The sequence below is a fragment of the Aquarana catesbeiana genome, linkage group LG03, assembly GCF_042186555.1.
Source record: "Aquarana catesbeiana isolate 2022-GZ linkage group LG03, ASM4218655v1, whole genome shotgun sequence".
NCBI lineage: Eukaryota > Metazoa > Chordata > Amphibia > Anura > Ranidae > Aquarana > Aquarana catesbeiana.
In genome coordinates this window covers 527,227,016-527,246,760 of record NC_133326.1, presented here as the reverse complement: position 1 = coordinate 527,246,760, position 19,745 = coordinate 527,227,016, and the positions used below count along the sequence as shown (strand labels likewise).

General features: G+C 39.1%; 1 protein-coding gene across 2 annotated transcripts in view; it reads left to right on the top strand.

The window, feature by feature from the left end:
• The window catches only part of CCND2 (cyclin D2), a 76,403-nt gene extending 56,982 nt beyond the window's left edge, over positions 1–19,421 (top strand). Inside the window, exons 5-6 of one of the 2 annotated variants that reach the window (XR_012242938.1) lie at positions 10,567–11,543; positions 11,678–19,421. Coding sequence is in view for 1 of the 2 variants with exons in the window: in XM_073621253.1 (XP_073477354.1) it covers positions 10,567–10,722 (156 nt within the window). In the remaining variant the exon portion in view is untranslated. Of the gene's footprint in view, positions 1–10,566 lie in introns of both variants that reach the window. The other variant, XM_073621253.1, reaches the window with a different exon arrangement.
• The last annotated feature ends 324 nt before the right edge of the window (positions 19,422–19,745 follow it).

Here is a 19,745-nt window from a genome sequence, read left to right as displayed (position 1 = left end):
TGACATTAAAGCTAAACTCCAGGCAGAAATAAAAGACACAAATTGATGAAGCTCTTTAATTATTAATACAGTATCAAATGTATTTGTTCTTTCAAATTATTTTTTTATTGAGGTTTTCAATAAGAACATAGGAATATAATACAACACAGTGACCATTCTTTGGTCCAGCTTAGTACTTAGCACTGGATACAGACAGGAAGAATGAAAAAGTTTAAGAGCTCAAAAACTGTCAAACCTATGCATAGCCACCGGTTCATTAATCAGGTAGTGGAGCCATTGGTAACATATAATGGCCAGCCATAGACCATTTGAATCTCAGCCAGGAACTGGCTGAGATTTAAACCATTAATGGGCAGGCTGAATGCAACAAGTTGATAAATCGATCAACTTGGGTACAACGAGCCTACCAGATTTACTTGTGATTGTCGCTAGCGGCTGCTATAGCCAATAGCAATCATCACTTTCTTCTCCCAGCAGGGACAGCTTCCACCCCCAAGAGAATACAATGTCTCGGCAGGAGGGATTCCCTTGTCAGCACTGACTGTGTTGATGGGGGAAGCGTGCAAATTTCTTTTTTGCAACCCGTGGTTTAGAGTCAGGTTTCGGAAAATATGGTAAGGTTTAAAGCAGAACCAAATTTAAAAAGTAAAAAATTGTAAGCAGATAGGCAGGCTCTGTCTTTCCTGCAATAAAACAAATGTACCTGTCTGATCGCAAGCTTCTTTAGAATGTACACTGAGCTGCGCATGAGCAATTCAGTGTATATTCTCAACATGACAGTGCCATTATGAATAAACTCCGATGCACATGCCTGGGTGTTACATCCTCCCCCACTGGCCAATCACAACAGCCAAAGTTCCCACACCCAGAAGAAGATGTCACCATTAGTTAGGCAGCTTGTGCATGTTGCATTGCTAGAGGGAAAATGAGTACTTGCTGACTTAAAAGCATTACTCAGGAAATTACGCAGGAAACGGTTAGAGCCTCTTCAGATTTTTTTGTGGTCCATCTTCCTATTGGGGAGATTTCTCCTTATTTCCTGTCTGGTCACAAAATGTGAGGAAATGTCTCCAACGTAGGCACACAAAAAAAATGCATGTATTAAAAACATTTTAGCTTCTGAAAATGTTTTCCTAATGACAGCTGCTCCCCCCAGTTCTTCAGTTCTTGTAAGTTGGAGAAACTGTTCATTACTTGGGTAACAGAAAAGAAAAGTCCTGACAGAAATTTTAACTTTTCCCCACTCTATCTAAAAAAAAAAAAAAAAAATGTACTGCATGGCATATGCATTATCCTGAATATAGTAATAATATAATGTTAAGCAGAAGCCAACTTCTGATTGGTTGCTATGGGTTATCCCACAGCTTTTCCTCAACTACTTATGCATAAGGTCAAGTTTATCAGCAGACAAAATGGCTGCCCTCTCCGCTGACAGAAGACAGGCCCTTTTTTTATGCATTTTATGGGGCCTGAGCCTTCCGCTGTAACATAAAGCAGTAAATGTCCCTACAAAATAATTAAATGTCCCCACAAAAGGACTAGGCTTGACTGATGCGAATGAATGAATTTGTTCAGTCTGTATAGTGGCGCTGACCTTAATAAACTTTAAAGAAAAAAAAAAAGTGAATTGTGTTAACACGGCACTTCAGAGCCTCTGTGATACGGTGAAATAATGAAGCACTTAGCAGTAATTTGAGAATGTCAGGAGAAAGCAAATCACATTCACGACTTCACAGGCCCTGCCGCATGCTTTCCTTGTGATCTTGGAAAAGGATATTGAAGCCTCATAGCATTTCCCATGCACTTTGTTTAACCCTCTTGTGGTCCCTGGGGAAGGGCCAGAGCTGTACTCCTGCCTTTGCTTGGCAGGTTAAATAGCCACAACACTGGGCTCCACCCACTTTACAGCAGCATTATGTTTTTCTGACATATTGTAAAGCGGGGTGTTAAACTCTCTATTAAAAAAAGAAAAAAAAAATATTTTATGTGCTGTTCTACTCCCTGTGTTGATGGGCTTTTGTTCACTTCAGACATGTTTTGCATTCACATACTAGTCAATGTAAGTGCAAATCCTGTTGTAGCAGGTCAGAAGGAAATCAACTGCAGGTCAAATGAGTTCTCGATTATCTCACAAGTGTCCTAAATTGATGGCATCAACATATTGCCTAAAGCCGGCCATACATGGGTCGAATTCCAAAATAATTCCAGATAGCAAGGATAACTTGCCACAAATGTGTGACAGTGTTGATTTGCAAGTCTGTTAACTTGCTGCACATTTTCACTGGCAAGTTTTACACTTGCAGAGCACAAGACACTTTTCCAATTTGTAGCAAATTTGCGTGGCAAGTCTCTAGCAAGAGCAAAGTTGCAGTGATGAGTCATTCTGCAAGTCTACAGCATGAACATTCAGTCACAGTGACCCCTGTGGTGGGATGACTATTGCACAACATAACAGAACCAGAACTTGCAGCAGACTTGCAGAATGTTTGCAAGAAAAAGATGATCTGGAGTCATGCAATGCGGACTTGCTGCAATTGTGCAACAAACTTGTGAAGCCTGGCAAGTCTAGCAATAGTTTAGCAAGTCATTTTCATATTTGCAGCACAATTGCTTGCTATCTGGGATTTTCATTCGAAAATCGAAACTAAGAATTTTTGTTCAGCCGATTTTCGTGCGGCCATCAAATTTCAACAATCGGGCACGATGGAAATGTTTTGAAAAATGAACAAAATTCGAATCAATGATGGGAGAATTGTGCGAGGAATATAGTCGAAAAAAAAAAAAATGCGCATGAGCTGTGACCTGTAAAAAGCCCGTTGACATAGGCCCTTAAAGTGAATCTAAGCTAGGGGTCTCCATACTTTCTAAACAAAGGGCCAGATTACTGTCCTTCAGACTTTTGGGGGGCCGGACTGTGGCCATTGGGAGTAGAAATTGTCCTGGCACCAGTGGAAGTAAACAATGCAAAACAATTCCTCTCTCAGTATATGTAAACATGTACTAGGAGGAAGAATAGCGCCCCATTGTTGGTGTCAGTGGGAGGAATAGTGCCCCATCTTTGGTGTCAGTGGGAGGAATAGTGCCCCAATGTTGATGTCAGTAGCAGGAATTATGCCCCATTGTTGGTGTTAGTGGAAGGAAAGGTACCCCAAAGGTCGGATTAAGGTGAGCAAAAGGTTTGGAGACCACTGATCTAAACCAAAGCTTTTTTTTTTTTTTTTTTTTTAAAGGATGTTGAAGGCTAAGAACTGTCAGGTTTTGTTTCTGATGAGGTAGAGAATAAAATCAGCACTCCACTTATAAAGTCCAGAATAACATTTTATTTAAATTCATCAAGAAATCGTTCCTCGTGGGTCACTTTTTCTCTCACCATGGCAATAATATTAGGGTTTGTATTACTGTCTGTGTCCCCACTCGGGATATTAAACCTATTTTATTTGTCAAGAAGTGATGGGAGATCTTTCAGTGGTGCAAATGAAAGGGAATATCCTTTTCGATTTGTAGGGCCTTCTTCTTACATTTCCTGTTAGGTCTCCAAAGCAAGAAGTGAAGGCAAATCTCTCCACTGGGACACAGCAAAAAAAAAAAGTGAAATCTTTTCAAAAATTGAAAATTAAAATAAAAGTTTTGCCTTTTAGATATACTTTAACACCAGCCTAGTCCAAACACCACTAACATTTCTGCAGTTAGTGCAGGCACTCCCACTGTCAGCCTGATTTTAGATGGTGTGAGGAGTTTATGATAAAGATATGCAAGTAAATGCTTAAAGCACAGACTGAAAATAATATCCCCTTACATATGTGGAATTTTTCGGTGCACTTTACATTTCCTTGAAGCGCTTATTTAAATTGGACCTTGCAGTAAAATGCAAGGTCTGCTCAAATTACCTGGGCCCCCACCCCTTTCAAATAAGCCAATGTAGGTGCTAAACAGTCTATCTCAAAGTTTTTACCCCAGAGGAACCATTGAAATAATGTTCAGGTCTCAGTGAACTCCTGGTAAGATTAGTCTATCAGGGGATCATTGGGTAAATTACCTTTACATTGGTGGTGGTAAGTGGCAAGTATGTCCCCCTTACAGGGATGGCCACAATGACACCCTTGCAGTCATGCTGCAGGCTCTGTGAAATAGCAATGGACCTGGAACTATGCAAATACCTTCAGAGAGGATGTCAGTGAGCCACAGCTCAAGGAACCCCTAGCCACCCCTAGAAGAACCCTACGGTTCCACGGACTCCTGTTTGAGAATAGCTGGTGTAAAATGTACCTGTAAAGAAAAACGTTAATAGATACCTTACCCTCGCTGGGCATGATGTCATCATATTTCTGGGTATATTTCTGGGCAATACAGTGCAGGTAAAATATCTCAGAAAAGACAGCCCCTTGTTTGAGCATCTTCTCTCAAGATTTTGCTGTTCTGTATTCTCTAGGATCTAGCCGGAATGAGTATAAAGTTATCTTTGCCCAGGCATTGCAGGCAGGAGGCAGGGTTGAGGTTAGTATAAACCCTAAGTTTTTGCTTTACAGATACATGTGACAACTATTCATAGTAGGTGCTTTGTAAAGGCAAAGAAGGGGGGGGGGGGGCAATGTAAGCAGAACTTTCAGTTTACTGCAAGGTCTGCTTTAAATCTTTTAATGCCTTAGTTCACAGAATGACCATCTTTTTATATCTCTCAGAAAGTCCAATGGCAAGATATTCCTGCTGGAATCTATAATCTACCCTCCTTTTACTGATGAATTCTTCATCATAAAGGAACCTATAGCAGGGATAGTCTGAGTTCCTTCTAGTGGCTATAAAAAGTGGGTGGAGCTCAGAACACCCTGTCACGACTACAATAAGTGGGTGGAGTTTGAACTTCTAAAAATATGATGTGAAAAATCAGGTACAGAAATCTTGCCAAAGGAATACCTGACATGGTTAGGAAGCCCAAATAGAAATATATCCAAACCTAAAACTATTTTTTCTTTAACTTTTGCATTGAGAGATTTGTATTAAAACCCTGTTATTTTTCTTCCTATTGGGAAAACTTCTCTTTGCTTTCTGTCTTGGGCATACAGCAGGAAGCGAGAGGAGATCTCTCCAAAGTGAGGGAAACTCTTTGACAGTTGTCACCAGAACAGGTGGCCCTATTGTAAAATCTCCCCTCTTTTCGTGTTCAGGTGACAATCATAACGTTTTAAATTTAACATCACCTTTTGTCTCCGCGAGAGTGGTCATAGGGCAGAAAGGTTAAAAGTTAACACTTTACCACTCTATCCCCCCCAAACAAGTTTGAGCTTTACATACTGTAAATTTCAAGAACATCTAATGATAAAGCATTATTGGCCTTTCCACTACAATTCCCTCATCATGGGTGCTACCAATGTAACATATATAGCTCTACACAACATATGGGTGTTTTTGGAATATTCTACTAAAACCACATAAGACGCATCATCCGACAAGGAAATAAGTCAGTGGGGAAAGGCGTTTACAGTGTGAGCCACCGGCGGTGTATGTGCTATAATTCAGCTTGTGGACACGGCTGATCACTCTGAATAACACGTGTGGTTTAAAATAAACCTTTGGCACACAGAGAATGCGCTGGGCAGACTCAGGCCCCAACCATTTAACCAGAGTTCAGCGACTCTGATGACAACCGTGTGCGCTTAGCAATTAAAAGCTGGCAAAGGCTTGCAGACTTTTAATTCAGATACAGCTCATGCTGATCATTTCCTGTCCTCCAAGAGGAAATTCCTGATGGAACTGAGGAATCATTTTTTTGTTTTTTTTCTTCACCACAGAAAGAATTTGTCATACTTTTTTCTTTATTTCTTAATTTCAGTTAGGAAAAATCAGCAATCAGTATAACAAATGTTTTAGCGCTGTTGTGTTAAGTTGTGACAAATGTATATTCGTTTTTTTTTTTTTTTCTTTTAAAGAAATCAATTCAGATTACGAAAGTATGGAGCGTTTTGCAAAGTTTGGGAATGAACTGTGGTTTCATGAAACACGGCTAGATTGTAGGCCTTTAAAGCTTAACTCCAGCCAAAAATAAAACGATAAAATGGAAAAAACCCATTTAAAATTAAAGTATCATAAACTAACTTTTTCTACAATATTCATCCCCAGTCCAAAGATTGACCCCACAGTATTTTTCTCCACTGCTAGATTTCCTCAGTTTGATGTCAAGCATCATTCGGTCCACTTCCTCTAAGCTTCCTGGTCCCACCCTAGCCTCTGATTGGCAAGTGAAAGGAGAAGCAGCACGATGAGCTAAAAACTCTCAGTCGCTGTTTTTTCTTATCAGCATTCTTCTTGTCAGCATATGAACTGATTGACTAATTTTACTGCTTCTCAAATTCCAGCCCTGCTGTACGAGCCCTTTCACACGGGGGCGGTAGCGGTAAAGCGTCTTAGCGGCTCTTCAACGCTGTTCAGGTGGAAACGGGGCACTCTTAACTACCTAGAAGGTTTAAAAAGGGTTAAAATGCCCGTGTAGCACCGCTGTCGAATCGCTTTGCAGGCGCTGCCCATGCATTCCAGTGGGCAGGGGCAGTGGAGGAGCAGTGTATAAACCGCTTGCAAACCGCCCCAAAGATGCTGCTAGCAGGACTTTTTCTAACATCCTGCAAGCGCACCGCCACAGTGTTAAAGCACTCGGGCTTTCACACTGGGACTGCAAATGAGGCAATTTTTAGCGCTAAAGTGCCTGAAAAACCCCCCAGTGTGAAAGGGGTCTACAGGGATTGCAAGAGGCTGATACCTGGTCTGCAGTGGGTGTGTTAGCAGGAGGCAGAGAAACAGCAGTATAGTGATCTTCCCAGTGAAGAGCTGTGCTTGGAGGGCATGGAGGAACTGAACATAAATAAATCTTTCCAAAAGTGACCCTAAACTACCTGGGACTCATGAAATCATCCCCCTTTAAATGTTGATTTCAGAGTTTTCAGATTTCTTAGGATCAGAGTGGCATTTGGCAGTGTGGCCAACAAAAAAAGTAAAGAGTAGTGACTGACTGTTAGTGTCTTTTAGTGTTAGTGACTGAGTAGTGAAATGTTAGTGTCTTTCTGAGGCACTACAGATTTTGTCACACTCATAGCATCAGAGGAATCTTGACAGGAGGTTGTAACTCTGCCTGGAAACACTATTAAAAGCCTGAGGGCTCACTCATACTATTGCAGTGCACTAACACAATGTGCAGAAATAATTATTGTTTACATTTCTGCAGTGCCATTCATTGTGAAAGGCACTCCAGTGCACCTTGTTAACAGGTATGCTGCCAGAAACGATCTATGCCCCATTTCCGTTCATTTTGGTATTTTAGCAGCCTATTCAAATGGGCTGCCTTAATGCAAGGCATGCTAATGAAGTACAATAGTGTGAATGAGCATCAATGAATTTGCAGTGTGGGCTTGAACAAAATTCATACTGAGGTAAAGCAAGTGGAATGTCTGCCCTAAAGCACATGTAAACCTAATTACCTAAATCTCATACAAGTTTTATACGTTAATGTAATTTCAAAAATGCTGTTCCATATTTTTAAGTCTGCAGCTTTTATTTAAATAGTAATTGGCCCTTCTACAAAGGGAGCCATGCTCATGTGCTTCCAGTTAAAGGGTACTAATGCTGTGCTCCAGTTTCCTGGGTTGTTACCACACCAGTTTCTAGTAAAGGCTGCAAGTGGCTTTTTCAACATACATGGTCAACTGTTCACAGTTGACTGGTCACAGGCATGGTCAACTGTTGTCATCATCAGGAATCCTACCCTGAGAAATGGCATGCAGCTATCACTGGAGTGCATGTTGACAAGACATTGCTGCAAAAAAAGCTGCAGTAGCAGCAATAGATGAAAAGAAGAGAAAACAGCAATTGTTTATGATACGGTGACTTAGCAAACTAAACGTCATTCACTTAGGGTTTATATCTATGTGAAGAAAATTAGCAGTAATTCCAGTCTAGCATCAGATGCTCAGTGAATGATTTCTACCTGTTGCCTGAAGTTGCCCTTTAAATATTTAAGAAACACAAGACACCACCGGGTTTCAGAGCTTTCCGTCCCCTTGGTTCCTAATCTTTGTTAAACTAGCAGTCTGGGGAGCAGTGCACACAGTACTGTTCCCACGCTAGTTCACAAGATCCATTCTAGTTTCAAATAATACTGAAGAATCTGTGGAATTCCATTTATCTTGTACCATGAAAGTTGATGCAGAACATGTCAGCTGCTTAACCCCTGGAGCACCCAGAATCCTCCAAGCACAGAAGCACAATACATTGGGGATGCTGCCAGCACCTTAGGGGTTACAAGGACAAGCAACCCCAGAGATGGGTGACAGCAGATTTAAAAACCACAAGAAACCTAAACAGTTTCACTTGTACAGAAAAAAACACACAAAAAGACATAAAAAAAACAGACATTTGGCAGGTAGGACTGCTACCTAAAGGGCACATAATGAAATACAGGTTAAGTTAAGGTCTTGGCAGAGTGGACAAAAGGTATCAAAGGTTTGCGACTCAGAAAAATGTACACTGTTCTGTAGAAAAGAAGAGAATATTCTTCAGGAGGGGGCTTGCTTATGTGGCATTTCAATAGAATATTTGGTATTTTTTTTACAATATACATCTCTAAATCCCTTTGATGCCCTGTACACACGGTCGGACATTGATCGGACATTCCGACAACAAAATCCATGGATTTTTTCCGACGGATGTTGGCTCAAACTTGTCTTGCATACACACGGTCAAAATCCGATCGTTCTGAACGCGGTGACGTAAAACACGTACATCGGGACTATAAACGGGCAGTAGCCAATAGCTTTCGTCTCCTAATTTATTCTGAGCATGCGTGGCACTTTGTCGGATTTGTGTACACACGATCGGAATTTCCGACAACGGATTTTGTTGTCGGAAAATTTTATAGCAAGCTCTCAAACTTTGTGTGTCGGAAATTCCTATGGAAAATGTGTGATGGAGCCTACACACGGTCAGAATTTCCGACAACAAGGTCCTATCACACATTTTCCATCGGAAAATCCTATCGAGTGTACAGGGCATTAGACTGTGGATTAAAGATAACTGGATGCTGTTGGCATTAAGCTTCATTGTTGGCATTTCCTTCTTAAAAAAAAGCAAATATATCTTCAACTATCTGATTATTTGATTATGCTTTGTGTATTACTTGAATGAGATGCTGCAAATTTGAGCTTGTTATGATAATCATAAATACCCGTGTCATAAGACAATATAGAAATATTATATATGGTTCCTGTTTTTAGACTTTAAGTGAGAATTTCTGTAACCATAACAAGAACCTGAAGTATGAAAGTTGTGTCCACAAAGGCAAGCAGAAGACAAAGGACTAGTCACCAGTACTGCCACTAAGCTCACTGCGGCTGATCGTTTCTCCAGTAGTGGCTTATTTGTTCTGTACTGCTTGTGTCACACTGTCACGGGGACCGTTATATTAGAGGGGAAAGATTTGCTTCCTCATGTTAGAGCTGCCCTCTGATGACTAGGGATCTGGTGACTGCTGAGGGATTATTTAAGGAGCAGCAGGAGAGGTGGGGGAAGCTCAGAACCACAGAATGAATAAAGCAGATGCAGGGAGATCCTTGCACTGCAGGTTCTCAGGTACAGCTTCCTCTCCAGCAAGGAGAACAGTGAGCAGCACAGTAGCGACATAACAAAAATCTTACTCCAAATCTTGTAAGATTAGCAGTCAAAGGCAGCAGTATATTAGATGATCTCACACTGCAGATATACTGTATACCTACGAGGCTCAAATAACTGCTTAGCCACTGGAAGTGCATTGCTAATTTTCAGGGTAAATTTAGGTAAAACAACATATATCTTTTAGGTACTGCTTTGGCACAATTAACATTTCTATAGGCTCCTTATAAGATAGAAAGTCTTCATTTTTTAAGTTCAGGTCCACTTTAAGGGGGATTTTCCTATTTTCATCAAGAAAGTAGATAACTTTTCCACACACCATGTACCAACATACCCTCCACATAGAGTGGTAAAAATCTCATTCACTCCTAATTGTCCAGTAGGTCAAAGGCAACTGAAACTCTGGGAGCTGTTTGGGTTCAAGCAACACTAAATCGCTTAATTTTGGAGACATGAAAGGCAGCAAGTCTTCGAGCATTAGCTTTGTCACTAAAAAGTTTTCAAAAATCATTACATGTATTTTTTTTTTTAAAAAAGCCAGTGTACCTAAATTTGACCTGGTATTAGTCTCTTGCAGTCCCCTATGCAGCAGCCCTGGCAGTGAGAGGGGCAGGGCAGGGAGCCAATCAGGTGTTCTGCATACAAATATGTTGACAAGAAACATGCTTAAAGGGACCATGGGCAGAGGGATGACTTCATTGATGAAGTCAATGTGCTGCTCTTTTATTGTCCAGTTAGTAGTCCTGGGGTGTCATCCACCTGTGATGTGTGTGGGGCTGTGTAAATCTCAGAAATGGATCAACATAGCTGGTGGCTGGTAAAAACAACTCTTGTGTGTCTGTCATCTGTGTATTTAGCTGTATTTAATCTTTTTTAACCTATATATATATATGTATATGTTTTTTATTTACTGCACAGGATTGCCTTAAAGCATGTCAAGAACAGATCGAATCTGTGCTGGTCAGCAGCCTCAGACAAAACAGACAGCAATCACAGCAAAGAAACACATCTAAGACCATAGACGAATTGGATCAGGCCAGCACCCCTACAGATGTGCGAGACATCAACCTGTGAGGACTCCCGCCAAGCGAAAGAGTCTTTCTTTGTTTTCTCCCTTGTTCTGTATTTTTAGAACAACCCGTTTATATCTGCTCCCACTTAGGAAAAAAAATATTTAAAAACTATTTTAAATACAAAAAAAAAAGAAAAAAAAATGAATTATTATGTGTTTGGTGCCTGTCGTGTCCATTTAGAAGGGAATCCCACAATATATTTGATAATTGCTGTTCTTTATTATTATTATATTGTTTAAAATTAAGTGCTTATATAAGCATAAAACCTAGCTAGAAAATTGTAAGTCTGCATTTGTGGGATAAAACTTTAGATGTTCCTTTTTTTTTTTTTCTACGTTGTAGTTGCTTACACCTCTCTCGCTAGACGTCGTAGAGGGAGTGAGCAGTTATTTGTGGTGTGTTTTTCATGTGTAGATTGCAAAGCAAAAGACTAATGGATTCTAGAGACCGAAAATCAGAACGATCCCTAAAGAGATTGAAGCAGTTTTCCTATTTTTGGAACGTTGATAATTTGGGATCTGTTCTGTTTTCATTGTTATCTAATGAGAGGTGCTTTCTCAATCTCCTGTTTAGTTTTTGTTTACTTTTGCTATGGTAGCTGCTACCGAAAAAAAAAAAAGATGCTTTATTTTTTGCAAGCCTAAGGCAGTTGTTTTTTTAAACCATTGTTTTACCCCTTTTACTTTTTTTCCCTTCCTTAGAGAATATGTAGACATTGAGAGGGGGTTTACAGCCTACTGTGGATCACAAAATTGGTCAAGTCCAACTCCACCTTTGAGACTGTAAGGCAGGGCAGAGAAATCACCCTGTTTTGGTCTTTAGGTCTTTAGAGCAGGGATCTCCAAACTACGGCCCTCCAGCTGTTGGAACTACACGTCCCATGAGGCATTGTAAAACTCTGACATTCACAGACATCACTAGGCATGATGGGAATTGTTGTTCCTCAACAACTGGAGGGCCATAGTTTGGAGACCCCCTGCTTTAGAGTATCAGCTGTGTCCAGTGAAAACTATTCAGGATGTATTTTTTTGTCAAGAGGCAACCAAAGGCACAGCTGTGTCTATGAAATTAGATGTTTATATTGGCAAGAAGCTAAGAGAAGAGTGCTTGGTTTAGGCCAGGGTTTTCCATAGGTATAGATACATAACCAGATGGAACACTGGCCACAGAACATACTTGAAAAGTCTTTGGTAAAAAATGCTACTTGTAGAAGCTATTTCACCAGCAAGCCCAAAGATTTATGACGAATGGCCATTGGAATGAATTAACATTCAAACACTAAACGCGCCTAGTGTCAACGCATGTTAGACGCGTTAACACTCTTCAATCGTTTTTTCTGCCAAATCATTGCTGCCCCCATACGGTGGAGTTTTTTTTTTTTTTTTTACTGTCTCTAAATGCCCTTGACTCAAAAAGCCTGTGTGTACATAGACACTAGGCAAACATGTAGGGGCATTTAGAGGTAAGAGCAGTATCAAAAAACATTGTGTGCATGGGGCCTAAGACTTAGTACACCTTTTATTGTGATGTGCCTGAAATGAATTTAGTCAATTTAAACTGAAGGTCTGGTTGGTCTTCAAATTATCAATCTCCTAATCTAATGAAGTTGAATTTTTTGCCCTGCCTTACAGTGTAAAAATGGTCGGAAATGTGAAGTAAAATGCCTTTCAAGGCAAGCAATATATGGTCCAAGCAAGCTGAAACAAAAAAATATAAGGTACTCCTTGTCATTCTAAAACAAAACACGGCTCCTTTGCATTATAGGAGCTTTTTCTCCAACACTGCTAAGGGGATATCACACCTTTTTAAAAGCATTTAGCTATTAAAAAAAGAATAAATTGCGAAAATCCACCATGATGTAACAGGAGCTGGTTGGTCCATCATCTCCTTGAAAAGCCCTGAACTTCCGACAGTAGCATTTTTTATAATTGCTAAATGCTAATTATAGCTTATTTTGTGGAGATATTCCCATTTAAATATATCATTTTCTTTCCCCACTTCCACTGTTGTATTCCACGGCCGGTCTGCAGTTGTCTTTATTGTAAACCATTTCATTCGAAAAAGCACTTTGAAAATAGTTCCTAAGGGATAAATGGGATGGTTTATGAAAATTTTTGCTGACCCCCTACATTTTATTCAGCCTCCGTGACCCCCACAACAGCCTGAAGGCATTTTGGTGTTGCTGGATTTTTCAACACCTGCAGTTGGATGACATTCCTTTAAGAACATTCCGGATGTATCAGAAACTAAAGTATTGTTTTCTTTTGTTCTATTATGACCCTGTAGGATGTTAACCCCTTTGGTTGACCTTATTGCTAGTGTCGTAAGCCCTGCAGGGTTCAACTCATTTTATTTTAGATAATTGTGATGAAATTGCTGGTGAAAAAAACGGTAAACATCAAGAAATTTTGTTGCATGAAAAAAATTTGTGCCAGTGTACTTGAATTCGTTTTTGTTTTTTATTTTTTTTTTCTTGTGGTTGCTACAGCAATTTGGCATCATTTTATTTTAATTTTATATATGTATTTTTTAATGCTGTTGCAACTGTTTTCATTGCTGTTGCACAATGTTATGATACAGTTGACACATTTGTTAAGCTGTTTGCAATTTGAAACAAGTCAAAAATCGAAACACAATTGAAAATGGGGTTCACCATGTATTGGCTATAAAAGCTGATACGAGGAGAAAATATATATATTTTTTTTGTTTTGTTTTGTTTTGCGCTGCTATGGAGCTAAAATTTGTTTCATTCTTATTCACATTAACAGTACTTAGCTGTATTGTTTCACTGAGTGTGCTGCTATTTTATAAACATTTTTATAATATATTATTTTACTGCTTAAAAATTTTCCAATCCTGAAGTAAGTAGATGGTTAAGTGGACATATAAGGATTTTTGATTACTGGAAATGCCCTTGTATAGTTTTTTAAAATTGCTTCTAAGAGCGTTAATGACTTTTTTTTTCTGATCTCACCCCAAAAAATTGGTAGAGTTACCTCAGGTTCACTGGATTCAGTATGGTTCATACACCTTCAATACCTCACACTTTTTCAGTTTTCCTCTGGGAGCTTCGTGCCATGGTACAAAGCAGCTGGAAACTGCATTTGTACTGGAGATCTTGCTATTCATTCCCTTTTCAGTTTGTACAGTTTTTACTTAAGGCTCAGGCAGTTGTCCTGTGATGCAAAAAATGAACATGCCACAATAATAGCTTTGATCTGCCATCCATAGCTCCCAAAAACGAAATAAAAATGTTTGGGGCAGTATTTATAGAAAGTTAGATATTCCAAGGCAATTTAACGCATATCCTCCACACCTTTAGAAGCAGAGACTGACAATTTTAAACCAGAGCATGATCTCTGGAGTGTTACTAGAAACCAGTAACATCAAAAGAACTATCAGAAGAACAATGGTTCTGGCGAAAACATAGCAGACTTTACCCTACTGTTATGTGAGGCATGTGTATATTTTATAGGACCAAAAAAAAGGCCTATCAAAAAAAGAAAAAAAAAGCGAGCCAAAATTGAAGCAGTGAATTAACTATAAGCAAATAGTTTCTCTTTCTAAAGCTAGATCCATAAAAAGGTTAATTTCAGTTGGCTACTAGAAGTTAGCATAATTTGCATTGTTGTCTGCTTTACTGTACAAACTGTTTTGTTTGCCAAGGCACAATGATTGTGTAATAAATTGTAGCATGTTCATTTTTAAAGTGCTTGTAAAGGTAAAAACATTTTTTTCACATTAATGCATTCTCTGCATTAAGGTAAAAAACCTTTTTCATGTCAGCACCCCCCAGCCCCCTTTAAATACTTACCTGAGCCTGACCTCAATCTAGCGCTGTGCAGCACTGTTCTTCTCCCCTCTACTCACAGGAGACTTAGCAGAGGCTTTGGCTTATGCTGCTGTCAATCAAATCCTGTGAGCAGAGAGCAGGGAGCGGGGCTGAGCCACACGTGTCAGGCTGTTCTGTGCAAAACCATGGCACAGAACAGGTAAGTATTATATGTTTATTATTTTAGAAAAACCAATAAACCTTTACAATCACTTTAAGTGTATTTTTGCTGACCTGATCTGTTTGAGTAGTCCACCCACTTTCCATTAGTGAAAAGGAATCTAGTTATGTAGAGCATTATTATAGAATAAGGCCACAAATTGGATAATGTAAGGCAGTGCAGAAAAAACAGAATCTTTGCAAATACTATGCATTGTCGGTTTTGCGCTGTTACCTGATTAAGGTAGAACTTTGGCCAGGCTTTAGATGCTCAAATATTTTCATTTTCCCTAATAGGCTTTTAAACAAGCCCTCATTGACCTCTGTAGCAGCAGGCACTATGAAGCAAATCATCCTCAAAGTTTATTTCAGAAGCATGTCAATTTCACTTTCTCTCAGCATCCTGTTACCCCTGCCAGGCTTCTATTCTGTAGTTTAAACAGAGGGCAGGTGACCTGGAAGAAGGAGGTGAGCAAAGTGCCAAGACCCCACTTAAATGACTTTTCTGCTTCTGGATCTTGAAGATGAATTGCTCCACAGCATCTACAGCTACAGAGTCAGTTTTTGTTTTAAAGCTAATTTGCTGCTTATTAAGAATTTGTAAATATTTGAATGTTCATAGTCTGTCTACAGCAATTTACAATCATCTGTGGAATGGTTTCATACACAGAACATTTGAAAAGTCACAGATGCTTAACATATACCACAGGACACAATGAATACTTCATGGATCTATAGAAGTGTAAAGGAACATGACATGCAAAATGATGGCTATTTCACTGGCCTGCTTTGCATGATCAAATTTGCTGAAAAGGCAGATGTGTACCCCACATTTGAGATCGTTAAGAAACTGAGAACAGCATAAGCTTTCCAGAATTGTTCATTTATTTTCTCACCATTTTTTAGAGTTTGGCCTTCAGTAAAAATGGTCATTATCACCTTTAGAAAAGAAAAAAAAAAGTTTCTATTATTTAGATGTAGGAGTTAAGGGAACGACATACCATGTATTTAAAGCATGTGAAGATACTCAAAATCTCACGCTATGATGGGTATATATGGCATTTTCACAAAGCGCTTTGGTGAGCATAATCACTGATTTTTTTTTTAATTAATCAAGAATGAAAACATACAAATGATGATTAATTTACATTTGTGCATTTCTGGATTGCAAGAGGTTTAGTTATATACTCGTTTAATAGTATGTAGCCATCATACAGCTGCTAAACAACCCAGAATCCAGTCTTGCAATGTAAACATAAACTCTAAAGATATGCTAGCATGATGGTTTAAGGCACAGAAAAAGCCTTGTAGTTGATACAGACTGGTTCCAATCAATTTTGTATGTCATCCCCCCAATCCCCCTTATACTCAGTCCCTGGACACATAGAAACTTTTTGAAACTTACCAGTCATTCATTATTATAATAATAATATGGGACCTAAAGGGTATTATATTAAAGTGACATGAAATGTGTAAGCTTTATGAATTTATGGTTATTTACGTGAAAGAGGTAATGTGGGTAGTTTTAGTTTGTTCTGTTAGACCACACCTGTTTATTCTGGCAGCCAAGATGTTGTTTAGTGGTAGTAGTCCATAATACTAGTTCCTTGTGACTGTCAACCAGACTGAAGGCTAGCCTGGCTCACAAAGGGCATCAGTTGTCTGAAGGAAATACCTGTTTTCGTTGCCAATAGTGACCAATCATGTTTCCATCTATTTTTTCATAGAATGAGAGCATTTGGTAGCTATAGGCAACAGAGAACAGTTCCTTCTTAAAGTAAACATGTCATGAGAGTACTATGGGGCTACCATTGCTGACCTTCCCTTCTGAAAAAGTCTATTCCCTTGGATGTCATGTTAATTTACTTCAGTGCTTTCTAAATCCCTGATCTGGAACAAATAAGGTAAAAGGTTCTGACTTCACTTGCTGCATACCTATTCAGGGCTAGTAGTTTAAAAAGTACCAGAGCAAGAGATGGACAGAGTGGAATGATTAAAAAAAAAAGGTGGGACTGCAGTGGAAACTGCCCAATATTTCTCTCATGACAGGTACTCATTTAGGAAAGGAAAAAAGGAGACTGTGGATGACTGCCAGAGCAGTGTGCAGGTGGTGGCTTAGTGTAATGTCACCAGCAAGATACCTTTGTAGGTTTTGCTGTAAAGAGTTAGGAAACGTTAAGTGCATTAAAGGCAGACAGGGACCCGCTGGCTGTTGGGTGAGCTGGATAGGCACAAATGGCTGCAGCGTAGCTTAGAAAGTTACATAAAAAAGGCTAGTGATTGTGTAGAAGTTATAAGTTTAAACTTTGAAGTAAAAAAAAAAAAAAAAAACTGAAAATAATTTTGTGGGTTTGCCATCTCTAACTATGAAATAGGTAATACCACCTGCACTTGGTTGGTGATTTTAAACAGTGGGGTTTGTACCCCAGTTTTTTTCAGTGACCACTGTAAACACATGTGTGGCTCCTACAGCACTCAAAGCTGCTGGCCTTTTTTTCTGTCTCAACCTGGCTTCGGTTTCATAAACCCATTGGAAGCTACCCTTGCCAATATAAGCTGATAGCTGATCGCCGAGTGGAGAGGTGTTCCATTTCATAGTTGAATGGGAAAGGCCCCTTTAAAATGTACCATTTTACTCCACCCAGTAAAGGCATTCATATTGTAAACTGTTGTACACATCTTGTGACATCATAAAGGCCCAATGCTGATACATATTAATTCAGAACTGAGATAGCATAATTTATTATGGATAAGAAGAGAACAATTCTTGATACCCACAGCAATGAATCAAATCCCCCCGTTTGTCCTCATAGTAGCATAATAAATGGAAGAATCTGGTTTCTATGGGCAACAAACACAGCTCTTGCTCAGCTGAGGACCACGATAGCTGCCTGCACTGTTTGAAGGCAATTGGTACAATTTCAATTTGCCAAAGCCTCATCTTCTAAATGGAGGTTGTGTCTGAGGGCTCAGATAAATTGCTAGTGTGTACTGCTGCTTCAAATGAAATCATTTTTTCCAGGAGACCTTGGGGTTGATTTACTCAGACTGGAGAGTGCAAAATTGTGTGCTGCTCTGCATAGAAACCAATCAGCTTCCAGGTTTTATAGTCAAAGCTTCATTGAACAAGCTGAATTTATAAACTGATTGGCTACCATGCACAGCTGCTCCAGATTTTGCACTGTCCAGCTTTAGTAAATCAATCCTCTTGTGCATAACATTTGACATAAGAGAAGAAACAAAAGTCATATTTATTAGTGATGGAGGGAGTTTTGTAAGTGTTTTCTTCATAATGTTTAACTTCTAACTGGAGTGACCTATACACAGAAATTCCAGAGCTAATTCTGTGTAAATTATATGTATTGCTACAATTAGCAGGAAGAGAGAAAAAAATGAATAAAACAAAAAAACCCTCATATGATATCACACTATTTATTGTTTATTGAATGGCAGCAAAATGCCAAATTCCTTGCACTTTTGGGTAATGAAAGCTGTCAATGTGTATCAAAAGCTCGTTCACATGAGGGAATGGGGGCAGTTGGGGTGGGGGTGGGTTGGGGGGGGGGGGGGGTGCATGTGAATGCTCAATGTGTTCCCATTCTGCTGTTTCCAAAGTTTAATATTTGTTAAGTAAATATTTTATCTGTGCCTGTTGTCCAAAGCACATTAAAAGACACCTATTGTTAACCATAAGCTATGTGAATGCAGTTTCTTTGGAGAAATGTTTAATTACTGCAAGCAGGAAATGGATTAAAGGACTGGAAGTTCTGGGGGCCTAGCCTCAGAAGAACTTCCAGCAGCAAAAAATCCTTCCATTTATGCTGTTCCCTAATAAGTCTTCTCCATAAGAGACAACCACAACCTTTTGCCATTCAGCAGTTAGTGCCTATGTGGCATATTTTAGCCATTTGGGCTGTGAGAAAATTAGTACACAAAGTCAGCCTCTAGCTTGTTACGATGTCCATTAGAGTGCGTTCAGCTTTAATGGACAATAGAAGCAGCCATTTTTCAAGCTTAACCAATGTTTTCAAGAGTGAGGCCTACAAAAAAAAAGAGTCAGTGTTAGCACTCTTGTTGGGAATGCAAGTTATCCCTACTGAGTCTGGTTCAGCCAATCAGATTGTTCAGTTGATGTAAAAACCATAGAAATAGTGCCAATTGGTTGTGCTAGTTTTAAACAAAAGGCATAAATTAACAACCAAATATTGTAAAAAAAAAGATAATGCTGCTGGTCTTTTTTCCTCTGTCCTCCACATCCCATTGGCCAGTGGATTTTCGTTTTCCCACTGTGTACCTCAATCACTCTGCACAGTCGTGTCAAATTTTTGTTTTATTGCGTTAATCAAGTGTGATGCCATATAAAGTCAATGTTATTCTCTCACAATGTACTTTTAAGATTAAAAAAAAATACATAAGGAGTGGACATTTACATGGTCAGGGATCGATAGAAAGTGTCAAAATAAATTAAATAATGTTAAAATTGAACATTTTAGCAAGTTTGTGAGATTTCATGTGGTGGATAAGACTGATGCTACATAGTGTTGTTCATTACATATGGAAAAGGTCTTGTCTGTTCAGTGTTAAAGTTGTTGCTTTTGTATTATTAACATGTTAATTGACTAGTTTGCAATGAAAGAGATGGATTCTTGAAATGTGTTCGGAGGGAAATACGTATGCTGTGTGGGTAATAAAATTCACCTTGACCTAAACTGACTCCTTTTTCTTTTATTCAAGTTCTGTTACTATAAAAGGGATCGCTACTTAAGCAAATAAAAGAAATTATCTCAACAAGAGGGTTTTGGCAGCATGTAAGCAATCTTCAGATGGTTATCCCAAAAGGGAAGATAGATAAATACTTGTCTATTATATCACCTAACAGCTAAGGAATGTGCTAAGCGCTCTTGGAAATAAAGATGAATTTCCATGAAGGCTAACAGTGCATAGTAAATGGTTGCAGTAGCTCATAGCAACCAATAATCTCCTAAAGTATACCAAAATACAATACCTTCCTCTGGATTTGGATTGTGTAGTTA